The following is a 21,184-nucleotide window of genomic DNA, read 5'->3' on the forward strand; positions in this document are numbered from 1 at the left end:
CACAAGGGCCATATCTAACTTCCTCTTAAATATAGCCAATGAACCGGCCTCAACTGTTTCCTGTGGCAGAGAATTCCACAGATTCACCACTCTCTGTGTGAAGAAGTTTTTCCTCATCTCGGTCCTAAAAGGCTTCCCCTTTATCCTTAAACTGTGACCCCTCGTTCTGGACTTCCCCAACATCGGAAACAATCTTCCTGCATCTACATCTAGCCTGTCCAATCCTTTTAGAATTTTATGCGTTTCACTAAGATCCCCCCTCAATCTTCTAAATTCCAGTGAGTATAAGCCTAGTCGATCCAGTCTTTCTTCATATGAAAGTTCTGCCATCCCAGGAATCAATCTGGTAACCTACTGACTCACAGCCGTTTGGTGTGGAAAGAAACCCTTGCCATCTCAGAGAGTGTATGCATACTCCATGCAGATAACACAGAAGATCTGGTCACAAGAGCTGTGAGACAGTAGCTACATTTCACCCCTCATCTGTAAGGAACACCAGAAAAAACAAGCTTGAGCAAAATGGCTCAGTTCATCAAATGATTAAGCCTTTGTTAATACAGACCTGATGTGGAAATTTTCATTCCACCAATTAGTAAGAGACTGGTTAATGGGAGCATTGAAAAATATGCATCAAGAAGTCACAGTTAATCTCTATGCAATTGTTCTTCACTAACCTGTACAGTTTTATTTCTCTCTTTCTATTTCTCACAAGATTTTTCTTTGAGCCGGGCTGCAGATCTTTTGATCCCAGTAAATTTGCAACATTGTTTGTAAAATTAACAGCATGGAGTGGGAATGCACTTTAAAATGTGCTTAATCCAACTTTGAAAATATTAGCAGTCCATCATCTGTATAAATATCAACTCTATCAATATTGTGTAAATTATAGTATAAGCTGTCAAAGATGCCTGAACTTGTGCGCATTTATCACTTCAAGCAAATCAGCTACTGTGCATTTCATGGAAATGACAGGACAGTTCTGGAATCCACTAAAGTCAAATAGCTATAATTTAAAGATGAGTTACAGTCAGCAGGTTCATATCCCACACTGGGTTAGATCAGAGATTCACACTATCAATTCATTTCATAGCAGGAAGTTGCCAAAGGCATAAGCTCGATATGAAAAATTGCTGGTTTCTTATTCCAGCTAAAACAAACCAAAACCTCAAATCTGACTGTCATTCGCATTTCCGATGGTGAGACTGCCGAGACATATCAAAAATCCCTTTACCTTTGCTCCTTCGCCTCCCCCTGTGCTCGGAGTAGAAGGTGAGGTGGGTTTCATCATCTGCTTCTGTACCAGAATCCTCTTCTGCTCTGAGAATTCCACTCCCGCCTAGAAAGTAAAACCAAATCTGCTTTAATTGCAGTGGACGTTGTGTCATTGTTCAAAAGACCAGAAATCCAGCAAAAAGTTTGAGCTCTATCACACCAGCACAAGTTCAAGGTAGAAAATAAATCAGAGGGAGATAAGGAAGCAGATTTTTGGAGTGTTGATTATATATAGAAGAGCTGATTGATAGAAAAAGCATTAACTGGTATGGAAAGTATTTTCATTTGCACACAGTGAATGAAACAGAAGGAAGTGACCTTCCAAAAATCAGTACATTATAACTTTTTCAATATTCCCTTATGATTCAGAAGGTACATGATGCCTGTTGGCAGAGTACATAATCTAATGTCAACTTCAGTTCTCAGATATGGCACAGGCAGATAGCAAAGGAAACTGCCTCAAATCCAGCCAAACACATCACTCAGGTAATGTCTCAAAGCAGCTTCACCTGTCAGCTGATTTTTCACTTTTCTGTTCTTAGAATCTTAGTACAGCCATCTAAGCTGGGAGTCAATAGTCACTGAGTACAATAAGCAGAAACTCCCCCAAATGATTTGACGAGAGAAACCTTCCTTTAAGCAGTGTGATGAGGATTGTATGAGGATGATGCCCATTGCTGACAACACCCAGTAAAACTGCACTCCCTTTGCTGCAAAATACTTATTCAGTTTACCCGCCATTATTTTGTCCCCCATTACTACATCTCTAGTATTATTTTCCAGTGGTCCGATAGCCACTCTCATCGGTCGCTTAATCTTATTATTTAAATGGTGAAAAATTGCAGCATGCTGTAGTACAGAGGGACTTGGGAGTGCTTGGTCATGAATCACAAAAAGATGGCTTGCAGGTACAACAGGTTATTAAAATGGCAAACGGAATATTGGCCTTCATTGCTAGAGGGATTGAATTCAAGAGCAGGGAGGTCATGTTGCAACTATACAGGGTACTGGTGAGACCACACCTGGAGTACTGTGTGCAGTTCTGGTCTCCATACTTGAGGAAGGAGACACTGGCTTTGGAGGCAGTGCAGTGCAGGTTGATACCAGGGATGAAGGGGTTAACCTATGAGGAGAGATTGAGTCGCCTGGGACTATACTCTCTGAACTTCAGAAGAATGAGAGGGGATCTTATAGAAACACACATTTTGAAAGGGATAGATAAGATAGAAGTAGGAAAGTTGTTTCCATTGGTAGGTGAGACCAGAACTAGGGAACATTGGCTCAAGATTCAGGGGAGAAGATTTAAGAGGGAGATAAGGAGAAACTGTTTTTCCCAGAAATCTGTGGAATTCTCTGCCCAGGGAAGCAGTTGAGGCTTCTTCACTAAATATATTGAAGAAACAATTAGATAGGTTGTTACATAGTAAGGGAATTAAGGGTTATGGGAAAAAGGCAGGTAAATGGAGTTTAACAGATAGATCAGCCATGATCTTATTGAATGACGGGGCAAGCTCAATGTACTGGATGGCCTACTCCTGCTCCTATTTTTTATGTTCTTATATTTATATATCTCAAAATGTTTTTGTATCCTCTTTTATATTAGTGATGAGGTTACCTTCATAGTTCACCTTTTCTCTATTTATGGCTTTTTTAGTTGCCTCTGTTAATTTTTTAAACTTTCCCACTCCTCTATCTTCCCACTAATTCTTGCTATATTGTGTTCCCTCTCTTTTGCTTTTATTCTGTCTTTGATTTATCTTGTCAACCTTTGGAATTATATCTTCATCTTTGGGATATACCTTTCCTGCATCTTCCAAATTGACCTCAAGATCTCCAGCCATTGCTATTCTGTCATCATCCCTGCCTGTGTCCTATTTCAATCAATGCTTCCCAGCTCTTCTCTCATGCCTCTGTAACTCTCTTTATTCCAGCCGTTGCTGTTCTGCTATCATCCTTGCCAGTGTCCCAGTACAATTAATTTTGGCCAGCTCCTCTCTAATGCCACTGCAATTCACTGTAATACTAATACATCCAATTTTAGCTACTCTGTCTCAGACAACAGGGTGAAATCTATCATATTATGACCACTGCCTCCTGTGGGTTCCTTTAGTTTATGCTCCCTAATTAAATCTGTGTCATTACATAATCCCTAGCCCAGAATTGCTGTCCCCCAGTAGGCTCAACCATGAGCTGCTTTAAAAAGCCATCTCATAGATATTCTACGAGTTCCCCCTCTTGAGATCAAGCACCAACCTAATTTTCCCAGTCTGTCCACAACTTTTCTATCTTTTCTATCTCCCATTGTAATTTGCAGCTCACATTCTAGTTACTGTTGACAAGCCTGAATATAACTCCCACCAGGGTTTTTTTAAACTTGCTATTTCCTGACTCTACCCACAATGATTCTAGTCTTCTGATCCTATGTCACCCTCTTCATAAGGATTTGATTTCATTTTTTACCAAAAGAGCTACCCCATCCCCTATGCCTACCTGACTATCCTTTTGATACAATATGTATCCTTAGATAAGAAGCTCCCAACTATGATCTTCTTTCAGCCACGATTCAGCCATACCAACAACAACACACCTGCCAATATCTAACTGTGCTATAAGATCATTTACTTTATTCCATAAACTGCACGCATTCAAATATAACACTTCAGTCCTGCATTCATCACCTTTTTCAATGTTGGCCCCCTGTTACACTTTAACTCAATTATCCCCTGTCACCTGCCTGTCCTTTCTCACAGTCTCATTACACTTTGCATCTCCCTTTTTACCAACCGTCCCATCCTCAACCCCATCACTCTGAGTTAGGCAAGTTCTACGAGCCAGCATGGTGAATGGAGCACCTTTAATTTGAAATGAAAATTAAATAATGGAGTAAGGTTTAATCTGAATGCATTTTCACTAACTCTGAAGAAGCTATACAGTATACTAATTTATAAACTGAAACAGTGGGTCTCGGAGTTTCTACTTATTTTTCTGCAGTCTACTGTGATACCGAGAGGTAACTGGTACTGGTAACTGGTAACTGGTACTTCCATGCAAAGTGCAAAAATACTGGGTCCATTTCTCACCCTGATGTACTACACTACAAACCTGGAAGGTTTCAACTGTGCAGTGTAATGGAGTGAGTAAGATGTTTTCTCAGTGAGATCCAAAATGTTCTTGCTGTCTCATTATCTTGTCATATCTACGAACAGTCAAAGCCTAGTCCCTAAGTGTCTTGTTGAACACGCTGCAGGAGGAAAGGAATATTCTTTCAGCTGGAACAACAAAGATGGCAGCAATCTTCTTTTAACTGTTTGCTAGCTGAATAATGACATCTTTCACAATTCCACACATAAGGAAGCGAGAGTGCAGGTCTTTCAAGGCACCCATTTAAATAACAGTTCCTCTACAAGTGTTTCTTAAATTGCCACTGATATTTGAATCAAGCTCATGATGAAATCAACTAAAGGTTAGCAAGCACACACCACAGAAGCTGACCAACAATTAATTCTGCCATGTAACAGTTTGGGAAAAGCTGCCATATGGAAAGTTTATTCTTGCGAAATGAAAAGCGACCCGCCAACGAAACAGAATGCCAGTACTTGGCCAATATTTTAAATAAAAACCAAAAATACTGGAAAACCTAGCATACTAAGGAACATCTCTGGAAAAAGAAAAGCTGATTATTTAAGGTACAAGACTCTACAGCAGAATCCATGTGGCATTTATTTTCAAAATTGGATCTCTCTGAGTCTTTTCCTTGGCTCTCTGGCTTGAGGCGAGAATCAGAGGAGCACACACTTCTTGATTTTTCTTGTACCTTGTGATGAAAAGGATGGCAAATCACCTCCCTTGAAGAGCACTGCCTCAGGATTGAAAACAAAGATTTAAGTTAATCAAAGAATTGTCAACTGGGTGTTGTATTAAAAAGGGAAATGGGACAACGAAAGATGCTTCTAGCAATTTCTTGTCCCTTTTTCAGATACAGAAGGTTTTCTGGGCCATCAAGTCTATGCTGGGTGGAAGGAAAGGGGCTGGTTGTATTGCTGTTGTGCTGATGAACCCTTGGCCATGCTAGGTTGGCACGAGAGTGTGTGGGGCTGCCCCCAACACATCCGTGGTTTGAGTTGGCTGATAAACGACACACTTTACTATATGTTTCAATGTATCTGTGATAAATAAATTAATCTGAATCTGCTAGCACTTGGAATAGTCTCATTCTCCTGTAATCTAATCACTCTTAAATGCTCAACTCCTTCCTCATTCTCTATCCCGAGGATTGGAGGTCGGGGATGGGTGCAGTGCTGGAGGGGGATCTACAGTCAGAAAATTACCAGTTTATGACTTGTGACTTTATCCCAATATTACACAGATATCAAAAAAATGCTCTCCTGCGAAACAGAGAAAAAGAACAGTGAACTGATCCATACTGACACACTTAACAATTAATCACAGAGCAAACTGAAAGAACTGAAGAACTAGCAAAGCAAAACTGCTTCTCCAAAAATGTAATTTCAATGCTGCAGCTAAGATCATACAAATTATACATGATTAATTATTTCTGAATTAAATTTAGATTGGCAAGGTTTCGTTGCAATCTGATCACTTCACATTTGTTTTGTAGCCTCAAGGATGATTGAAAAATCATGAACCGATTTGCAATGCAAAACTGATTTGAAAGTCAAAACGTATTATTAATTGGACATTTGCAATTTTCATGGAGCGTTTGACATGCCAGCAAATCAGGTTTCAGTGCATGCAGTTAATATTACCAATTAATGGTAATTATTTGCAGAAATAGGAAGGATTTAATAGTCATCATGTTTGCTATGCAGGGAACTTAGCAAAGGAGCTAATAAGTGATGGCTGCTCACAGTCTGCTGTTTTTAAAGTGTCAAGTTTAACTTATCTCTGCCTCAGGCATCACAGAGACATTTGGATGCAGTCTGCTTTAAATGCCTTAAAACAAGCATTTTTAGCAGTCCAAACAAGCCCCCTGGACACTTCAATACAAAAATGATTAATTGTTAAGTATTAACATTATATTGCCTTCCCTGCAGGGTGAAACACTGGAAACAAAATCTCTTCCAGAATCGGGACAGCTTTTATGGTTTGTTCAAACAGATGCCATTACAATGTAGAAATATATTGTCAACTACAGTCCTGCCTGCCACATCAGCAGAGATTTAGTGCAAAGTTCCCTCTGAAGTGCTTGTAAAACAATCTCAGAAGATCAGTCAGGGTCACAAAATTTGTGGCTGTCTAACACAGGGAACAAATATGAATGAGATTGCCTTAGGGCTATCCACAAGCCTGATCTGGCTCCTTAAGATGGCTGAATACGAACAAAGCATGTTTCAGACAGATTTAACAGTGAGTGGTGCAATGAACGAGGTGAACCCAAATGCAGGACACAGGCACGGAGACTGAGTTAGGATGCAGACGTGGGCGTGAGCGTTGAACGGCAAACAGGAGGGAGTGCAGGAAAGCAGGAGACAGGCAGAACTTATCTTGACATAGAGCGTAGAAAGGGAAGCTGCGGACAAAACTTTTCTTAGCTCGGAGAGACGGAGTTACACAGGTAAACCTCAGTACTGGAGTAAACTTGGAATCCTTATCTTGGCACGGAGAGACAGTTACACAGGTAAACCCCAGAACTGGAGTTGAACTTAGAAAAATTATTTTGACTCAGAGAGACTGAGTTGCACGGGTAAATCTCGGTACTGAAGCAAAACTTAGAACACACAATCCTAAGTGGCGAGGAAACGTTAATTACCACACTGGCAAAACCAACAATCTGGCAAATAGTGGGTACAAAGCTGGGGTTCTTATATTGCAGGTCTTGATGAAAACCAGGTATGCTGCCTCAAACGGAATTAGGAGAAAATGGGGAATTAACGGTCGGAACCGTGACAGTGGGTGCAGTAGTTACAAGTTTGCTATGTTCTGCCTCACAATACAACACTGTTGTGAACCTTTTATTGCTCCTTATCATTCCTATGATGTACCAGGTTGGTATCAGTATCTCTTCCATTCCCTGTTAGTTGCTCTCGTCCATACTGTAATAATATAGGGCACCACACCCCAAAATGCTTGAAAAACTCAGCAGTTTAGGCATCACCTATGGAGGGGAATAAGCAGTTGACATTTCAGGCTGAGACCCTTCATCAGGACTGGAAAGAAGAAAGAAGCCAGAATAAAAGAAATGTGAAAATATAGGTTCTGCCAGAGACCTTAAATAGTGAACATTTCAGAAATGCAGCTGGTGGAAGAAGGAACAAGTAAGATTCTGAAAAAAAATAGAATTATGGAGGAAATTTGCAAAATCAGTCAATGACCACAGCATATGACCTGTGGTGCTAACATTTTGGTTGATAAGGGCACTGCGGTAGTTCAGAAACAGGGCACAGTACAGTGCAAGTTGCTGGGAAGGTGTTGGTGCCTCATGAGAGGTATGAAGACTGGGCATTTGAGAAAGGTACAGAAGGGAAACAAGAGTAGGGAATCTGAAGATTGCCAGTTCTCCAGAAATATGCAATAGCGCAGCACAGGAACAGGCGCTTTCACACATGACACTGTGCCAAACTCATGATAGTGGCAGCGACACACCGTGACATTTTGCGGGTTGCTCACAATACTCTAGATATACCTCTTCTGATCTACCAGCATTACAATCTGCGGCCTGTATTTTCCCTTTAAGTGGGGTCCTTGTCAAAATGTCTTAATGAACTAGTGATTTTACAACATCCTGAAGGACTTGGTGGACTCAATGCTCAGGAATGCAGGTACAGCAACTATAAGAGGATGAAGGTAAGTCACTATGGCTGGTAGATGAGGAAGGAGGGAAGGACTCCAGGCCGGACAAAAATGGCAGGGTGTAAACCTTCCTTTACCCACAATCTTGTTAGCAAATGTACAGTCTCTGGAGAAGAAGACTGAAGAACTAAGGGCAAGATTGCTGTATCAGAGGAAATCAAATGATTGCTGTGTTCTCTGTTTCACAGAGATGTGGCTCACCTCAGATATGTTGGTCAGACCCAAGGCCTTCTCATTCCACTGGGTGGACCAGACTGCTAAGTCAAAAAGGGCAAAAAACGGGAGCTTGTGTTTCTTGATAGAGTCTTCCCCAACAACAAACCTGAATGAAACATGAGACAGAAAATCTGCTGAGGGCCATATTAGTGGCATTCAGGTCTGGCAACCAAATAAAATACGAGAGGTTCAGGTGCAACCTCCGGAAAGCCATCCCATGGCGAAGTGGCAAATCCAGACCAAACTGGCATCACGGTAGGATACTGAACAACTGTGGCACAGTTTGAATGTTATCACCAAAGTAAAACCAAGTGACATATGTGACAGCATGGTTTTGCTCCCAGGTGAGTTCAATGCCTTTTCTGTTCGTTTTGACTGAAAAAAATGCAGGCAACTTTGAAAAGTCCCTGACAACCATGTGATTTCAGTTTCCGAGGCCAATTTCAGGAGGGTGACTCAATGGAATGCATCTGGCACATAGTAGGTACCTGGCCACATGTACTGAAGACATGTGTTGATCAACTGTAATGAAATGAAATGAAATATCTTCATTGTCATTGCATAGTACAATCTGTCACACACCAATACAGCGAAAATGAGTTTGCAACACTCGTACTCAATGCTATAACACAACAAATAAAATAAATAAATAAAATCAAGTAACCAGCCAGTACAAGCAATGTCAGCAGTACAACAGTGTAACTCAGATGCATGACAGCCATAAAACCAGAACTAAAAGTAGCAATATAACAAATTTATGGATGATGCTTGATCAATTGGTTCAGATCAATTATAGCTCTGGGGGAGAAAGCTATTTTTTAGTCTGGAAGTGCGAGCATAGAAAATCTTGTAACGTCTGCCAGATGGAAGAAGTTCAAACAGATGACTGCATGGGTGTGTACTGTCCTTACAGATGCTTGTAGCTTTCCTTAGGTAGTGAGAGCTGTAGGTGTCCTCCAGGGCTGGGAACTGTGTCCCGATGATCTTCTGTGCGCTAGAGACGACCCGCTGAAGTGCTTTCCTCTCAGCTGCTGTACAACTGAGATAGCACACAGAGATGCGGTATGTTAAGATGCTCTCTGTGGTGCAGCGGTAAAGGGTCACCAGCATCTGTTCAGGTAGACCAGCTTTCTTCAGTGTCCTGAGCTGTGCTTTCTTAACTATTGTTGTGCTGTTAGTGGACCATGTAAGGTCGTCTGAGCTGTGTATTCCAAGAAACCTGAAACTTGACACTCTCTCCACTATGTCTCCGTTAATGTAGACTGGAGCGTACTCGTCATCCTGTGACTTTCCAAAGTTGACAATTAGCTCCTTAGTCTTTGCTGTTCTCTGAGACTAAGTTCTGTACTTCCGCTCTATATGCTGATTCATCTCTTTTGGAGATCAACCCGATCACTGTTGAGCCATCTGCAAATTTGACAATGGTATTGATGTCAATTGCAGGTATACAGTTGTAAGTGAAGAGGGAGTAGAGTATGGGACTCAATACACAGGGCTGGAGTATTTATTGATATCTTTAACCTCTTGCTTTGGCAGTCCGAGGTATTCACCTTCTCAAGCAGGCTCCAATTATACTTCAAAGTAGTGGATACAACCCACTCCATCATGGATCAAGATCTCACCATCATTAAGCATATCTACAAGGAGTGCTGTCACAGGAAAGAAGCATCTATCATCAGGGATCCCCACCGTATAGGCCATGTGCTCTTCTCACTGCTGCCATCAGGAAGAAAGAACAGGAACCTCAGGACCCAAACCACCAGGTTCAAGAACAGTTATTACCCCTCAAACATTGGGTTCCAGAACCAGTGGGGATAACATCACTCAACGACTCTCATCCTGATACTGAACTGTTCCCAAAACCTATGGACTCACTTTCAAGAACTCTACATCTCATATTCTTGATATTTATTGTTTATTTATTTATTATGGTTACTTTTAATTTTGTATTTGCACACTTCTGCCTTTTGCACATTGGTTGTTTGCCTCATGTATAGTTTTCATTCATCCTTCTGTTTTTTTAATTTAATGTGAAATGAAAATGAAATTCAGCATTGTATACGGTGACATAAATGTCACAAACATGGAACACAGAGTAAATGGCAGTGGGTCCATATGAGGGAGAGTGCACACAAATTAATAACTCAACTTTGGGTCATACTGGATGACACAGTTGCAAACAATTTGTTTCAAACTGAGGCAAATCTCAGGGACAGTGAAATCAAGTCAGTGGCATCTGATGAACAGGGTTTGAGACAATCTAATGAAATTTCTCCTGGAGTTCTTCCATCTTTATCTGTATTTTATTTTACTTTGCCTTGTAGGAAGTAATGGCCTGCAAACCTTACCGGAGCCAGCGTGCATCAGAATCCATCTCCAACTTCAATCAGAATTGTTTTATTATTCTTAAAATAGCCTTCCTTAGTTTGTATCTGGATTTCTATATTCTATGTCTGGATCACCGGTCTTGAATGCCACAGATCTAACTCTCAGCAGACTATGAATATCTCCTGGTTCATCCACAGCTGTTGGTTTGGGTAAGTCCAGTATGTTCTCAAAGGTACACACTCATCAACACAGGTTTAGATGTAGTCAGTGACAACTGTGGAATATTCATTTAGATTTGAAGATGAATATTGTCCAAAGTAGTACAAATTGTCCAAAGATTCAAAGTAGTACCGCAAGTGCTCCTAAGCGTCCCTTGACTATACCTTCATGATCTTCACCACTGCAGCTGTGGTCCTCAGTCTCTGCCTGTTCGTCAGAAGTAGAAGTACAGCCTGGTGATCTGACTTTCCAAGGTGCGGACATTGGATGGCATGGTAAGCATGCTTGATGGTGGTAAGATAGCGGCACACTCAGATGCAGCAGCCACACCGGGTCCAATCTAAGGTGTATTTGATAGTCTTATTGTATTTTTTATGATTGCAAGTCACTGCTGGATACTAAAACATGATGTACTACAGGACTATCCCATCAGTGAGTTGCTTGAAAGCGATTGAGCTAGACCTATTGTGCATCGTTGCTGTATTGTCACCTGGATTTGCTAAATATTGTTGGACAATGCACAGTGCCATCTTCAACATTTTTATTGTTATCATGAGGCACTGTTGGCTACTGGTAACATAGAATACTGCAAGTCCATTTCACTGGTTTATTGGCGAGACCGATGGCAGGGAAACTGTCCCTTATCATTCAAGACATGACCTCTTCTCATTGCTGCTATTAAGGAGGAAGGACAGGAGCCTGAAGACACGTACTCAGCATTTTAGGAACAGCTTCTTCCTCGCTGACATCAGATTTCTCAATGGAAAATGGACTCATAAACACTACCTTCCTCTCTTTTTGCACCATTTATTTAATTTATTTTAATATACTGTATATACTTATTGTAATTTATATTTTATTATTATATATTGCAATGTACTTCTGCTGCAAAACAAAACTGACGTTGGACAGTGATATAAAACCTGATTCTGAAGAACCTATATTGCACAGATAGCCTGCCGATGGTGGGCATTACAACCAGAAAGGCATACTGGAACAGCACACACCACCAGTCTCCTCTTGTTAATCACACTACTTCATGGAAGTGGATTTAAGCAGCCTCAATGACTTGGAACTCTTCCCTCAAGGTTAGTAAAAACAGAATTTTAGGAAAAGCAGTGACTTTCCCTTGAGACAACTTGCCACAAGAATACGATTAAAGGAAATATTCCCTCAGGTAAATTCTCATTGGGAAAAGAATGAATCTAACATGCTTTGTTCAAGAAGTCAAGTATGGAAATCAATATCAATGAAGTGCAGTCAGGAGAGTTTATTTTTTTTCAAAACAGAAAGGAAACTTCCTTTTTATGCTACTCTCAACACCAAGGATTAGCTGGTGGATTCAGACTACTCCCTCTGTTTCCTCTTAATATAACTTCACAGAAACACTCTGTAAGAGAATTGCAGGTTACACATCCCTCTCTCCCTTTGCATTTCTGAGCAATGGAATTCACTTAGCGTAACTTTCTGTGCAAAATCTGAGATAATTATGCGAAGCTTCACTGTGATTTGGGTTCATTTTGCTTGAGGTCTTGAATGTGGAACTAATAATATGAAGACCTAAACTATTGTGCTCAGCATCTGCAAGGGACTGCATTTCTTAACCTCTAACTCCATCCCTTTCAAATGCAACCTCTAAGACTGGATCAGAGCCTTCACTAACTTGCAGATAAACACATCAAAACAGAACAGCAGAAGGCCACTCCTCAAGTCTGCACCACCGTTTAATAAGATTATGATGGAAGTCTTAACTCTGAATTCTCATTTACCACTAGCAACCATAGAACATTACAGCACAGAAACAGACCTTTTGACCCTTCTTGGCTGTGCTGAACCATTTTTCTGCCTAGTCCCACTGATCTGCACCTGGGCCATATCCCTCCAAATCCCCCTCATCCAAATACCTGTCCAAGTTTTTCTTAAATTTCAAAAGTGAGCCCGCATTCACCACTTCATCTTGCAACACATTCCACACTCCCACCACTCTCTGCGTGATGAATCCCCCGCAATGTTCCCTTTAAACTTTTCCCCCTTCACCCTTAACCCATGACCTCTAGTTTTTTTCTCCTCTGGCCTCAGTGGAAAAAGCCTGCTTGCATTCACTCTATCTATACCCATCATAATTTTATACACCTCTATCAAATCACCCCTCATTCTCCTGTGCTCCAGGGAATAAAATCCTAACCTATTCAACCTTTCTCTGTAACACAGTTTCTCAAGTCCTGGCAACATCCTTGTAAACCTTCTCTGCACTCTTTCAACCTTATTAATATCCTTCCTGTAACTAGGTGACCAAAACTGCTCACAATACTCCAAATTCGGCCTCACCAATGTCTTATACAACCTCACCATTACTTTCCAACTCTTATACTTAATATTTTGATTTATAAAGGCCATTGTACCAAAAGCTCTCCCTATCCACTTGTGACACCACTTTTAGGGAATTGTGGATCTGTACTCCCAGGTCCCTCTGTTCTACTGCACTCCTCAGTGCCCTACCATTTACCTTGTATGTTCTACCTTGGTTTGACCTTCCAAAGTGCAATACCTCACACTTGTCTGCATTAAACTCCATCTGCCATTTTTCAGGCCATTCCTCCAACTGGTCCAAATCCCTCTGCAAGCTTTGAAAACCTTCTTCACTATCCATTACACCTCCAACCTTTGTATCATCAGCAAATTTGCTGATCCAATTTGCCACATTATCATTTAGATCATTGATATAGATGACAAATAATAATGGACCCAGCACTGATCTCTGTGGCATACCACTAGTCACTAGGCCTCCACTCAGAGTAGCAATCCTCCACTACCACTCTCTGGCTTCTTCCACTGAGCCAATGTCTAATCCAATTTACTACCTCTCCATGTATACCTAGCGACTGAATCTTCCTAACAAACCTCCCACATGGGACCTTGTCAAAGGCCTTACTGAAGTCCATGTATACAACATCCACTGCCTTCCCTTCATCTACTTTCCTGGTAACTTACTTGAAAAAATCTAATGATTGGTTAAACATGACCTATCATGCAAAACGCCATGCTGACTTTTTCTAATAAATCCCTATCTATCCAAATACATGTAGATCCTATCTCTTAGCATTCCTTCCAATAATTTATCTTCCACCAATGTCAAACGTACCGGCCTATAATTTCCCGGCTTACTTTTTGAGCCTTTTTTAAACAACGGAACTACATGAGCTATCCTCCAATCTGCCAATCCTTCGGCACCTGACCCGTGGATATCGACATTTTAAATATTTCTGCCTTTCACTCTCTTGCTTGTTAAGAATCTGTGCACTTCTTCCTTAAATGTATTCAAAGACTCGGCTTTCGTTGTCTTTTGAAGAAGTTCTGAATCCTCAGGACTGCTCAATTCCAACTCCATAACATTGTGTGACTTCATTCTTGCCTCAACTCATCCACTGCTGAAATCTTCAGCTTCACCTTTTATTCCATCCAGCCACTAGTATTCTAATATATGCAATCATCCATCTGTGAAATTTACATGCTCCAAAACACTGTCTCTTACCTTGGACCCAAATCACCTCAACAGTTGCTGTTGACAGCTTCTTCTTTTTCTATATATCTCAATGTTAAAATACACAGCTTTTTTTTTCAAGGTCATAGCCACTTCCAATCTCTCATTTCCGACAGCTTCACTTTTAAATTCTCACAGATTGTCATCCATGAAAATCATTGCACCACCTCAGTGACCTAAAGGTCAGGGCCTGAAACTCTAAAATGCTCCAACTTTTCACCTCTCTTCCTTCTTAAACCTTTCTTTAAAATTCTCTACTTTAACCAAGCACTCATTTTGAGTATTCTCATGATGAGCTTTTGGACATATTGCTCAATATTAGAATGAGCTGTTGTGATCTGAGGTGAGGGCTGATATTGTTCATTCTCCACGATGGTCACTCTTTTCAAGGCGCTAGGGCAATGAAGTCTGTCCGGCTGCTGTGCTCCGTGCACATGACGAACTGATGTGAGGCTTTGGGTCTCCTCCAAACTGCTCCAGGGTTCAGATCCGAAGATTCAGTTTGGTTCGGAACATTATTGTTCGCTTCAACTGTTTGCATGATTTGTGTATTTTTTTTTCTTTTTCTTGTGCATTGGCTGTTGATCTTTTATTTTTTTTCTTTAATTGGGTTCTTTCTGATTTCTTGCCTTGTGTCTACCTGTGAGCAAACAAATCTCAAGGTTGTATAGTTTATACATTCTTTGATAACAAATGTACTTTGAATCATTGAGCTACTATTGTTGGATTGGACTGTGCTGTAACAACCTATACTTCCATTGCAGCTCTTGAAACAAAAAAGTACCATGTTTTGGAGGAACATTAGAATTACTACTCTTAAGAATTAATGCATTGTTTATTTTTGTTCACCGCTACTGACAGCAGTGATAAATTTCCTCACCTCATGCCCTAGAGCTTTCATTATTAGAGGCAGTCTCCCATGAAAATTGCTAATGAGAAATAGTAATCACTTTTGTGGCTAAGATTTCAAATTAAATCCAGCAATTACTCTCCACTGTCAGGTAAGTTGTGTAGTGTTTACTGGAGACACACAGAAATACAAATTATCTTGCAGAATATGGAAAATAAGGTCAAACATAATCATCCCAATTAAATCTCGACCTACATATGCACAAAGAGGTGACAAAGGACCAACAGGCCTTATCCATTCATTAAAGAATGCAACTTTATGCAATGTGTACTGAACCCAAGAAATTCCAATTATTATGGAAAGCAAGAAAAAATAGCCAACTTCTCGTCAAGCAATGAGATACTCCTCTCCAACTTTTAAACAAGTGAATGAACATCAAAGTCTCCTTTCCTATGGTAAATTATTCAAAATACCTGGACTGTAACTCTTGCATATTTTTAATCTGCTAAGAGGAGTGGAAGAAACAACCTTAATTTTTATTTGGATTCCAAATCTGACATGTGCAGGTGAGGTAGTATCCATGGAAGAGAAACAATTAATGTTTGAGGTGAATGGTCAATGATCTGTAACGTTATCCATATGTTTTTCTGTCTGCATACCCAGTCTGACCTGCTGGCATTTCATTCTTAATTTCAGATCGTCAGTGGCTGCAATATTTTGCTTTCAAACTAAACGTTTAACATGCCTCGGGCAAATTATAACAGCATAATTAAGATGTCAGAGCCGTTGAGTGAATTTCTACATTAACCTACAATTATCACAGACAAGGGGAAAGCAGAATTTTGACTTAATCTCATACTTCCGCTTGGTTGGAAACTAAATTAGGGAAGCATGTTTCACATTAAATTGACAATGGCGATACGACTTGCCTCAAGCAAAGTGACAATGCTGAGCCTAAGCGAGCACTCCAATCCACAGCAGTGAGGGAAGAACATGCAGACTTTTATCTGAACTGCAAGGAGTTGAGAATGGAGATGCTCAGTCGAAAAAGTCACAAAGGGGTGGCTCCTTCAGACGCAGCAGAAAGGAGACGACTTGTTGCCCTGCAATATCCTCACAATGACAAGTAATGGAACCCACCTACATATATCTGTCATTGTTATTTTGCACTTATGAGCAGTTTTGTCCTTACTGGATCATGTTAGCTGTTATTTGAAAATCAATTAATAAGATATCGGCCCATATAACAAGGTTATTATTTTCCTTAATATTCAGTCTTTGCCCAACATCATCCAATGTGCAGCATCACATTGGCAAGAGCTCCAGTCATTAATGAAGTCTTATACTTACCTGCAGTTACTATAACCCTTCTTCTGACACCTACAACATTTGCTCTTCTTAAAGGACCAGACCTGTGATGAATGTGGGTGTTGCTTGGATTTCCAGCATCTGCAGATTTTGCATTGTTTATAAATAGCAACCATTACATTTATTGCAGAATTCACATCAATTGGATCACGTGATGTTGATGGAGCATTCACTACTGCTTTCATTTAAGAAGCTGTGGTCTTGTTTAGTGATGTATTTATTAAGATTTTTCGCTGACATTTCCATCAAACCTTTACTTTACAAACTTGTTGAAAGATAAGTCTGCATATTTCTCAGATAGGGCTAAACCCATTCACCACTTAACCGACACACACATCTATTTCACAAGTTTAAACGTTCACCAAAGTTGTAATGATTGGATAAACCTTTTAATTTAATAACATAGCTGCTGATTCTCTCCAATTCTGATTCACAATGTTAAACCTGTAGCTCTGTTGATCCACAATTCTGGGGTCTGAAACTAACGATCAATTTCTGTACTGCTCTGAAGTTTTCGGTATTTTGTAAGCACGTCAGATTAGTAAATACAAAACATGATTCTATCAACAAAATAACCTTCTTTGCTCATTTATGGCAGTGTAAGCATTGCACATTTTAATGAGATTATACATTTACTGAAAAGTAACATATTAGCAATAATATTTCCGTTCTCTCTGTGCACAATGTACACACCCAGACTGCATATATAACCTCCCTGCACTGTTTAATCATTTATTCTGCCACATTCAAACAGAAAGATATAAGAACATAAGATATAGGCGCAAAATTAAGACGTGTGACCATCCGAGCCTGCTCTGCCATTTCATCATGGCTGATCCATTTCTCCTTTCACTTTAATCTCCTACCTTCTCCCCGTATCCCTTCATCCCCTGACCAATCAAGAATCCATCAAATATATATAAAGACTTGGCCTCCACAGCCACTTCTGGCAACAAATTCCACAATTGTCAAAGTTCAAAGTAATTATCGAAGTACATATACGTCACCATATGCAGCCCGGTGATTCACTTCCTTGCAGGCATACTCAATAAATCCATAACCACAATAGAATCAATGAAAGACTGCACCAACAGGGCAGACAATCAACGTGCAAAATACAACGAACTGTGCTAATACAAAAATAAATTTTTAAAATATATAATTATAAATAAATAAGCAATTATTATCAAGAACATGAGATGAAGAGTCCATGAAAGTGAGTTCATATGTTGTGGGAACAGTTCAGTGATAGGGCAAGTGAAATTTAATTGTTACCCTATCTGGTTCAGGAGCCTGATGGATGAGGGGTAATTCCTGTTTATCAACCTGGTGATGTGACCTATGAGAATCCTTCCTGTACCTTCCTCCTGATGCCAGCAGTGGGAAGAGAGCATGATCTGAGTGGTAAGGGTCCTTTATGATGGATACCGCTTTCCTATGAAAGAGCCCTGTGAATGTTTTACCCATGATGTCCGTATCCATTAACTTTTGTAGGCCTTTCAGTACAAAGGCATTGGTGTCTCCATACCAGGCTGTGCTTTAGCCATTCAATATACTGACTGCCACATATCTATGGAAGTTTGTCAAAATTGCAGATGTCATGCTGAATCCTTGCAAACTCCTAAGCAAGTAGGGGTGCTGCTGTTCCTTTTTCAAAGTTGCACTTACCTGCTAAGCACAGGACAGGTCCTCTGTGAAGTTAACACTGAGAACTTTAAAGTTGCTGACCCTCTCCACTTCTGATCCCCTGACATGGACTGGCTTATGGATCTTCAGTTTCCTCTTCCTGAAGTCAGTAATCAGCTCCGTGGTCTTGCTGACATTGAGTGAGAGGTTGCTGTTGTGGCACCACTCAGCCAGATTTTCAATCTTCCTCCTACATGTTGATTCATCACAACTTTTGAGTGCTTTGCTGTTCTCAAGGCTTCTTTTCACCAGGAAAAGCTCTGTGTTTAATGTGTCTTCTAGATGTTTCTTACAATCTTACAGATAATTGCAGTCATTAACAAGAGAAGATCTGCAGATGGTGCAAATCCAAGCAACACACACAAAATGCTGGAGGAACTCAGCGGGCCAGGCAGCATCTATGGAAAAGACGACACTCAACATTTTGTGCCGAGGTCCTTCCTCAGGATTGATGAAAAAAAGATGATGAGTTAGAGTTAGACGGTAGGGGAGGTGAGGAAGAAACACAATGTGATGCTGCTCACTGTTCTTTGTCCTTTTAGTTCCTCCTTTTGATGTAAGTTTATTGATTCACAGTTCACTTTGCAGATCTTCCCACCCGGGCCATCTTCTCTTCCCTGTCTATGGAATTTTGAGGTCCTGTGGTGAGTGCCAGTGACACAGAATCTCTTTGGGAGCCTTTTCACACCTGTGACTAGCCTTGTAATGGGTTTCACTATACTGGGTGGGCTGCACTGTTGGTTAATATCACTTATAGCAATGTTCAGAGGCACGAACAGCTCAGAAACACTTCAATGCACACTATGAACAAAACATGTTGAATAACATCACATATTTGATGAGCCATTATGCCTAACATGCACACACAAACACAAGCTACATTGGCAGGTCAAAAACAGTTTTAGTTTCTTAAGGACCTTTGGGATTAAAAACAGAACACACAGCAAACACTCAGGTCAGGCACCATCTGTGAAGAGAAAAAGAATTAACTATTCATATAGAAGATCCTTTGTTAGGATCGGGAAAGAGAAGATAAAGTTCGATTCAAGCTGCAGATAAGGTGGGGTAAGGGATGAATGAGATAGATGGGGGAATAGGGATGAATGGGAGAGGTTAGGAATATCAGGAGGATAAGGTTTTGAGATCATCAGTGGGGGTTTATATGCGAGGCAGGGTTTAAGAGTCAGCACACCATTGTGGCTGAAGGGCCGGTACTGTACTATTCTATGTTCCATGTTCCATCCTGTTAAGGGACTAATGAAGGCTATTAAAGATGGAGAATACAAAGAAAGGAACTTGAACATGAGCAAGCCTACAAATGCTGGAAATCCAAAGCAACACAGAAAATGCCGGAGGAACTCAGCAGGTCGGGCAGCATTTATGGAAATAAATAAACAGTCGGCATTTCAGAGACCCTTCTTCAGGACTGAGAAGGAAGGGGGAAGATGCCAGAATAAGAAGGTGGGGTGTGGGGGGGGGAGGGGAAGGAGGTGAATTGGAAGGTGATAAGTGAATTGCTGTTCTGAGGTTTGTGCCCTTGACCATAGGACCTCCTCCTGAGTCTGACAGGAATATTTAGAATGATTTCTCAATGCACCAACAGACTGAGAACTCGCTTGCACTTTAATACAGATCAGCATCCAAAACATTTACTTATATTACGTGTGATGATGTCTGTCTGTCTCTCTTAAACATGCACACACATACACACACAAAGCATTTAACATGAGTATATTACTTGGGAAGAGTTTGAGGAGTGCTAGTAAGTTATGGAATTTTTGAAGAAAAACAAAAGATGTAGGAAACACTCAGAAGGTCAAGCAGCATCTATGGAAAGCAAAACAATGTTTAAAATTCAGGTTGTTGCGTCAGGATGCAGAATTGTTATTTTTATTGTATCCTCTTAGAGGTTTAACTTTCCTATGCTCACTTATAATGTTCATATGTTCGCCTATATGCATGTAATTATTTTGTAAATTTTCTAGTAATTATAGTATAGCTGATTCTGTATTTTCCAGAAGCTTTTCCATGTTCTTCAGTTAGCGTCACACCTCTTGAATCTGGCTATTTTATAAATTGATTGTTCACAAGGGAATGCAGTGATGCACCATCAATAACTCACACTGAGACGTAAGGCGTGATATCGGCTTTTATTGACTGGAAGAAGGAACCAGGAGTGAGTGTCCATCATACTATGACCTGGAGACTGAGGCCGAGCGTCAGGCCTCAGATCGCCTTTATACAGGGGCCTGTGGGAGGAGCCACAGGAGCAGTCAGCAGGGGGCGTGTCCAGACAGGCACATAGTTCACCACATGCAGTTTTGTCTCAAGTTTGAGTATGAGACAAATGTGCTTTTGTTCTTTTTGTGCACTTGTAACACTTGATAAATGGCCTTAATCACCAAGTTTATCCCTCATTATGCAAGGCCAAAGATGCAGTTTGTGGATTGGGCTCTGCAGTTCATGTTATATGTGTTTCTGGTTGATCCTTTTTTATTGCTATTTTGTGTTATTTTGATCAGGGTGGACCGGCTCTGGAGTCTGTTGTCAACGAACGACAAAGCGCTAAAATGAACATGAACTTTCCTGGACTGTTTAAATTGCTCTGTGGTCTGATGTTTTATATTTTGCGTTTTTCACTTTTTTTTTGCCACTTGAGTGATTTGTTCTTTTTCGTTGAGTGCTTGCAACGGAGCAGCTAAGAACTTTGAGGAATTCAGAAGAGTGACAGCTGAAGTGGAGACACAGGAAGGATCCTAATACCCAAGCTTTCACATTTCAGCTGTTTCCATACCCCTATTGCTCCAGAGTCTGCAGACCCAGAATTTGCCTCTACAGTCACCAACAATTATGCCATCACTCCTGAGGACCCTTCTTCCCTCCTGATCTTCGTA

At 40.6% G+C, this 21,184-nt stretch overlaps 1 protein-coding gene across 4 annotated transcripts in view; it reads right to left on the reverse strand.

The window, feature by feature from the left end:
• Positions 1-21,184, reverse strand: part of LOC132407564 (astrotactin-2-like) — a 1,730,264-nt gene that overhangs the window by 1,043,948 nt on the left and 665,132 nt on the right. For all 4 annotated transcript variants that reach the window (XM_059994285.1, XM_059994284.1, XM_059994283.1 and 1 more), the window contains one exon: positions 1,232-1,336. In XM_059994285.1, coding sequence (XP_059850268.1) covers positions 1,232-1,336 — 105 coding nt within the window. The remainder of the gene's footprint in view (positions 1-1,231; positions 1,337-21,184) is intronic.

The sequence above is a fragment of the Hypanus sabinus genome, chromosome 18 (assembly GCF_030144855.1).
Source record: "Hypanus sabinus isolate sHypSab1 chromosome 18, sHypSab1.hap1, whole genome shotgun sequence".
Classification (NCBI taxonomy): domain Eukaryota; kingdom Metazoa; phylum Chordata; class Chondrichthyes; order Myliobatiformes; family Dasyatidae; genus Hypanus; species Hypanus sabinus.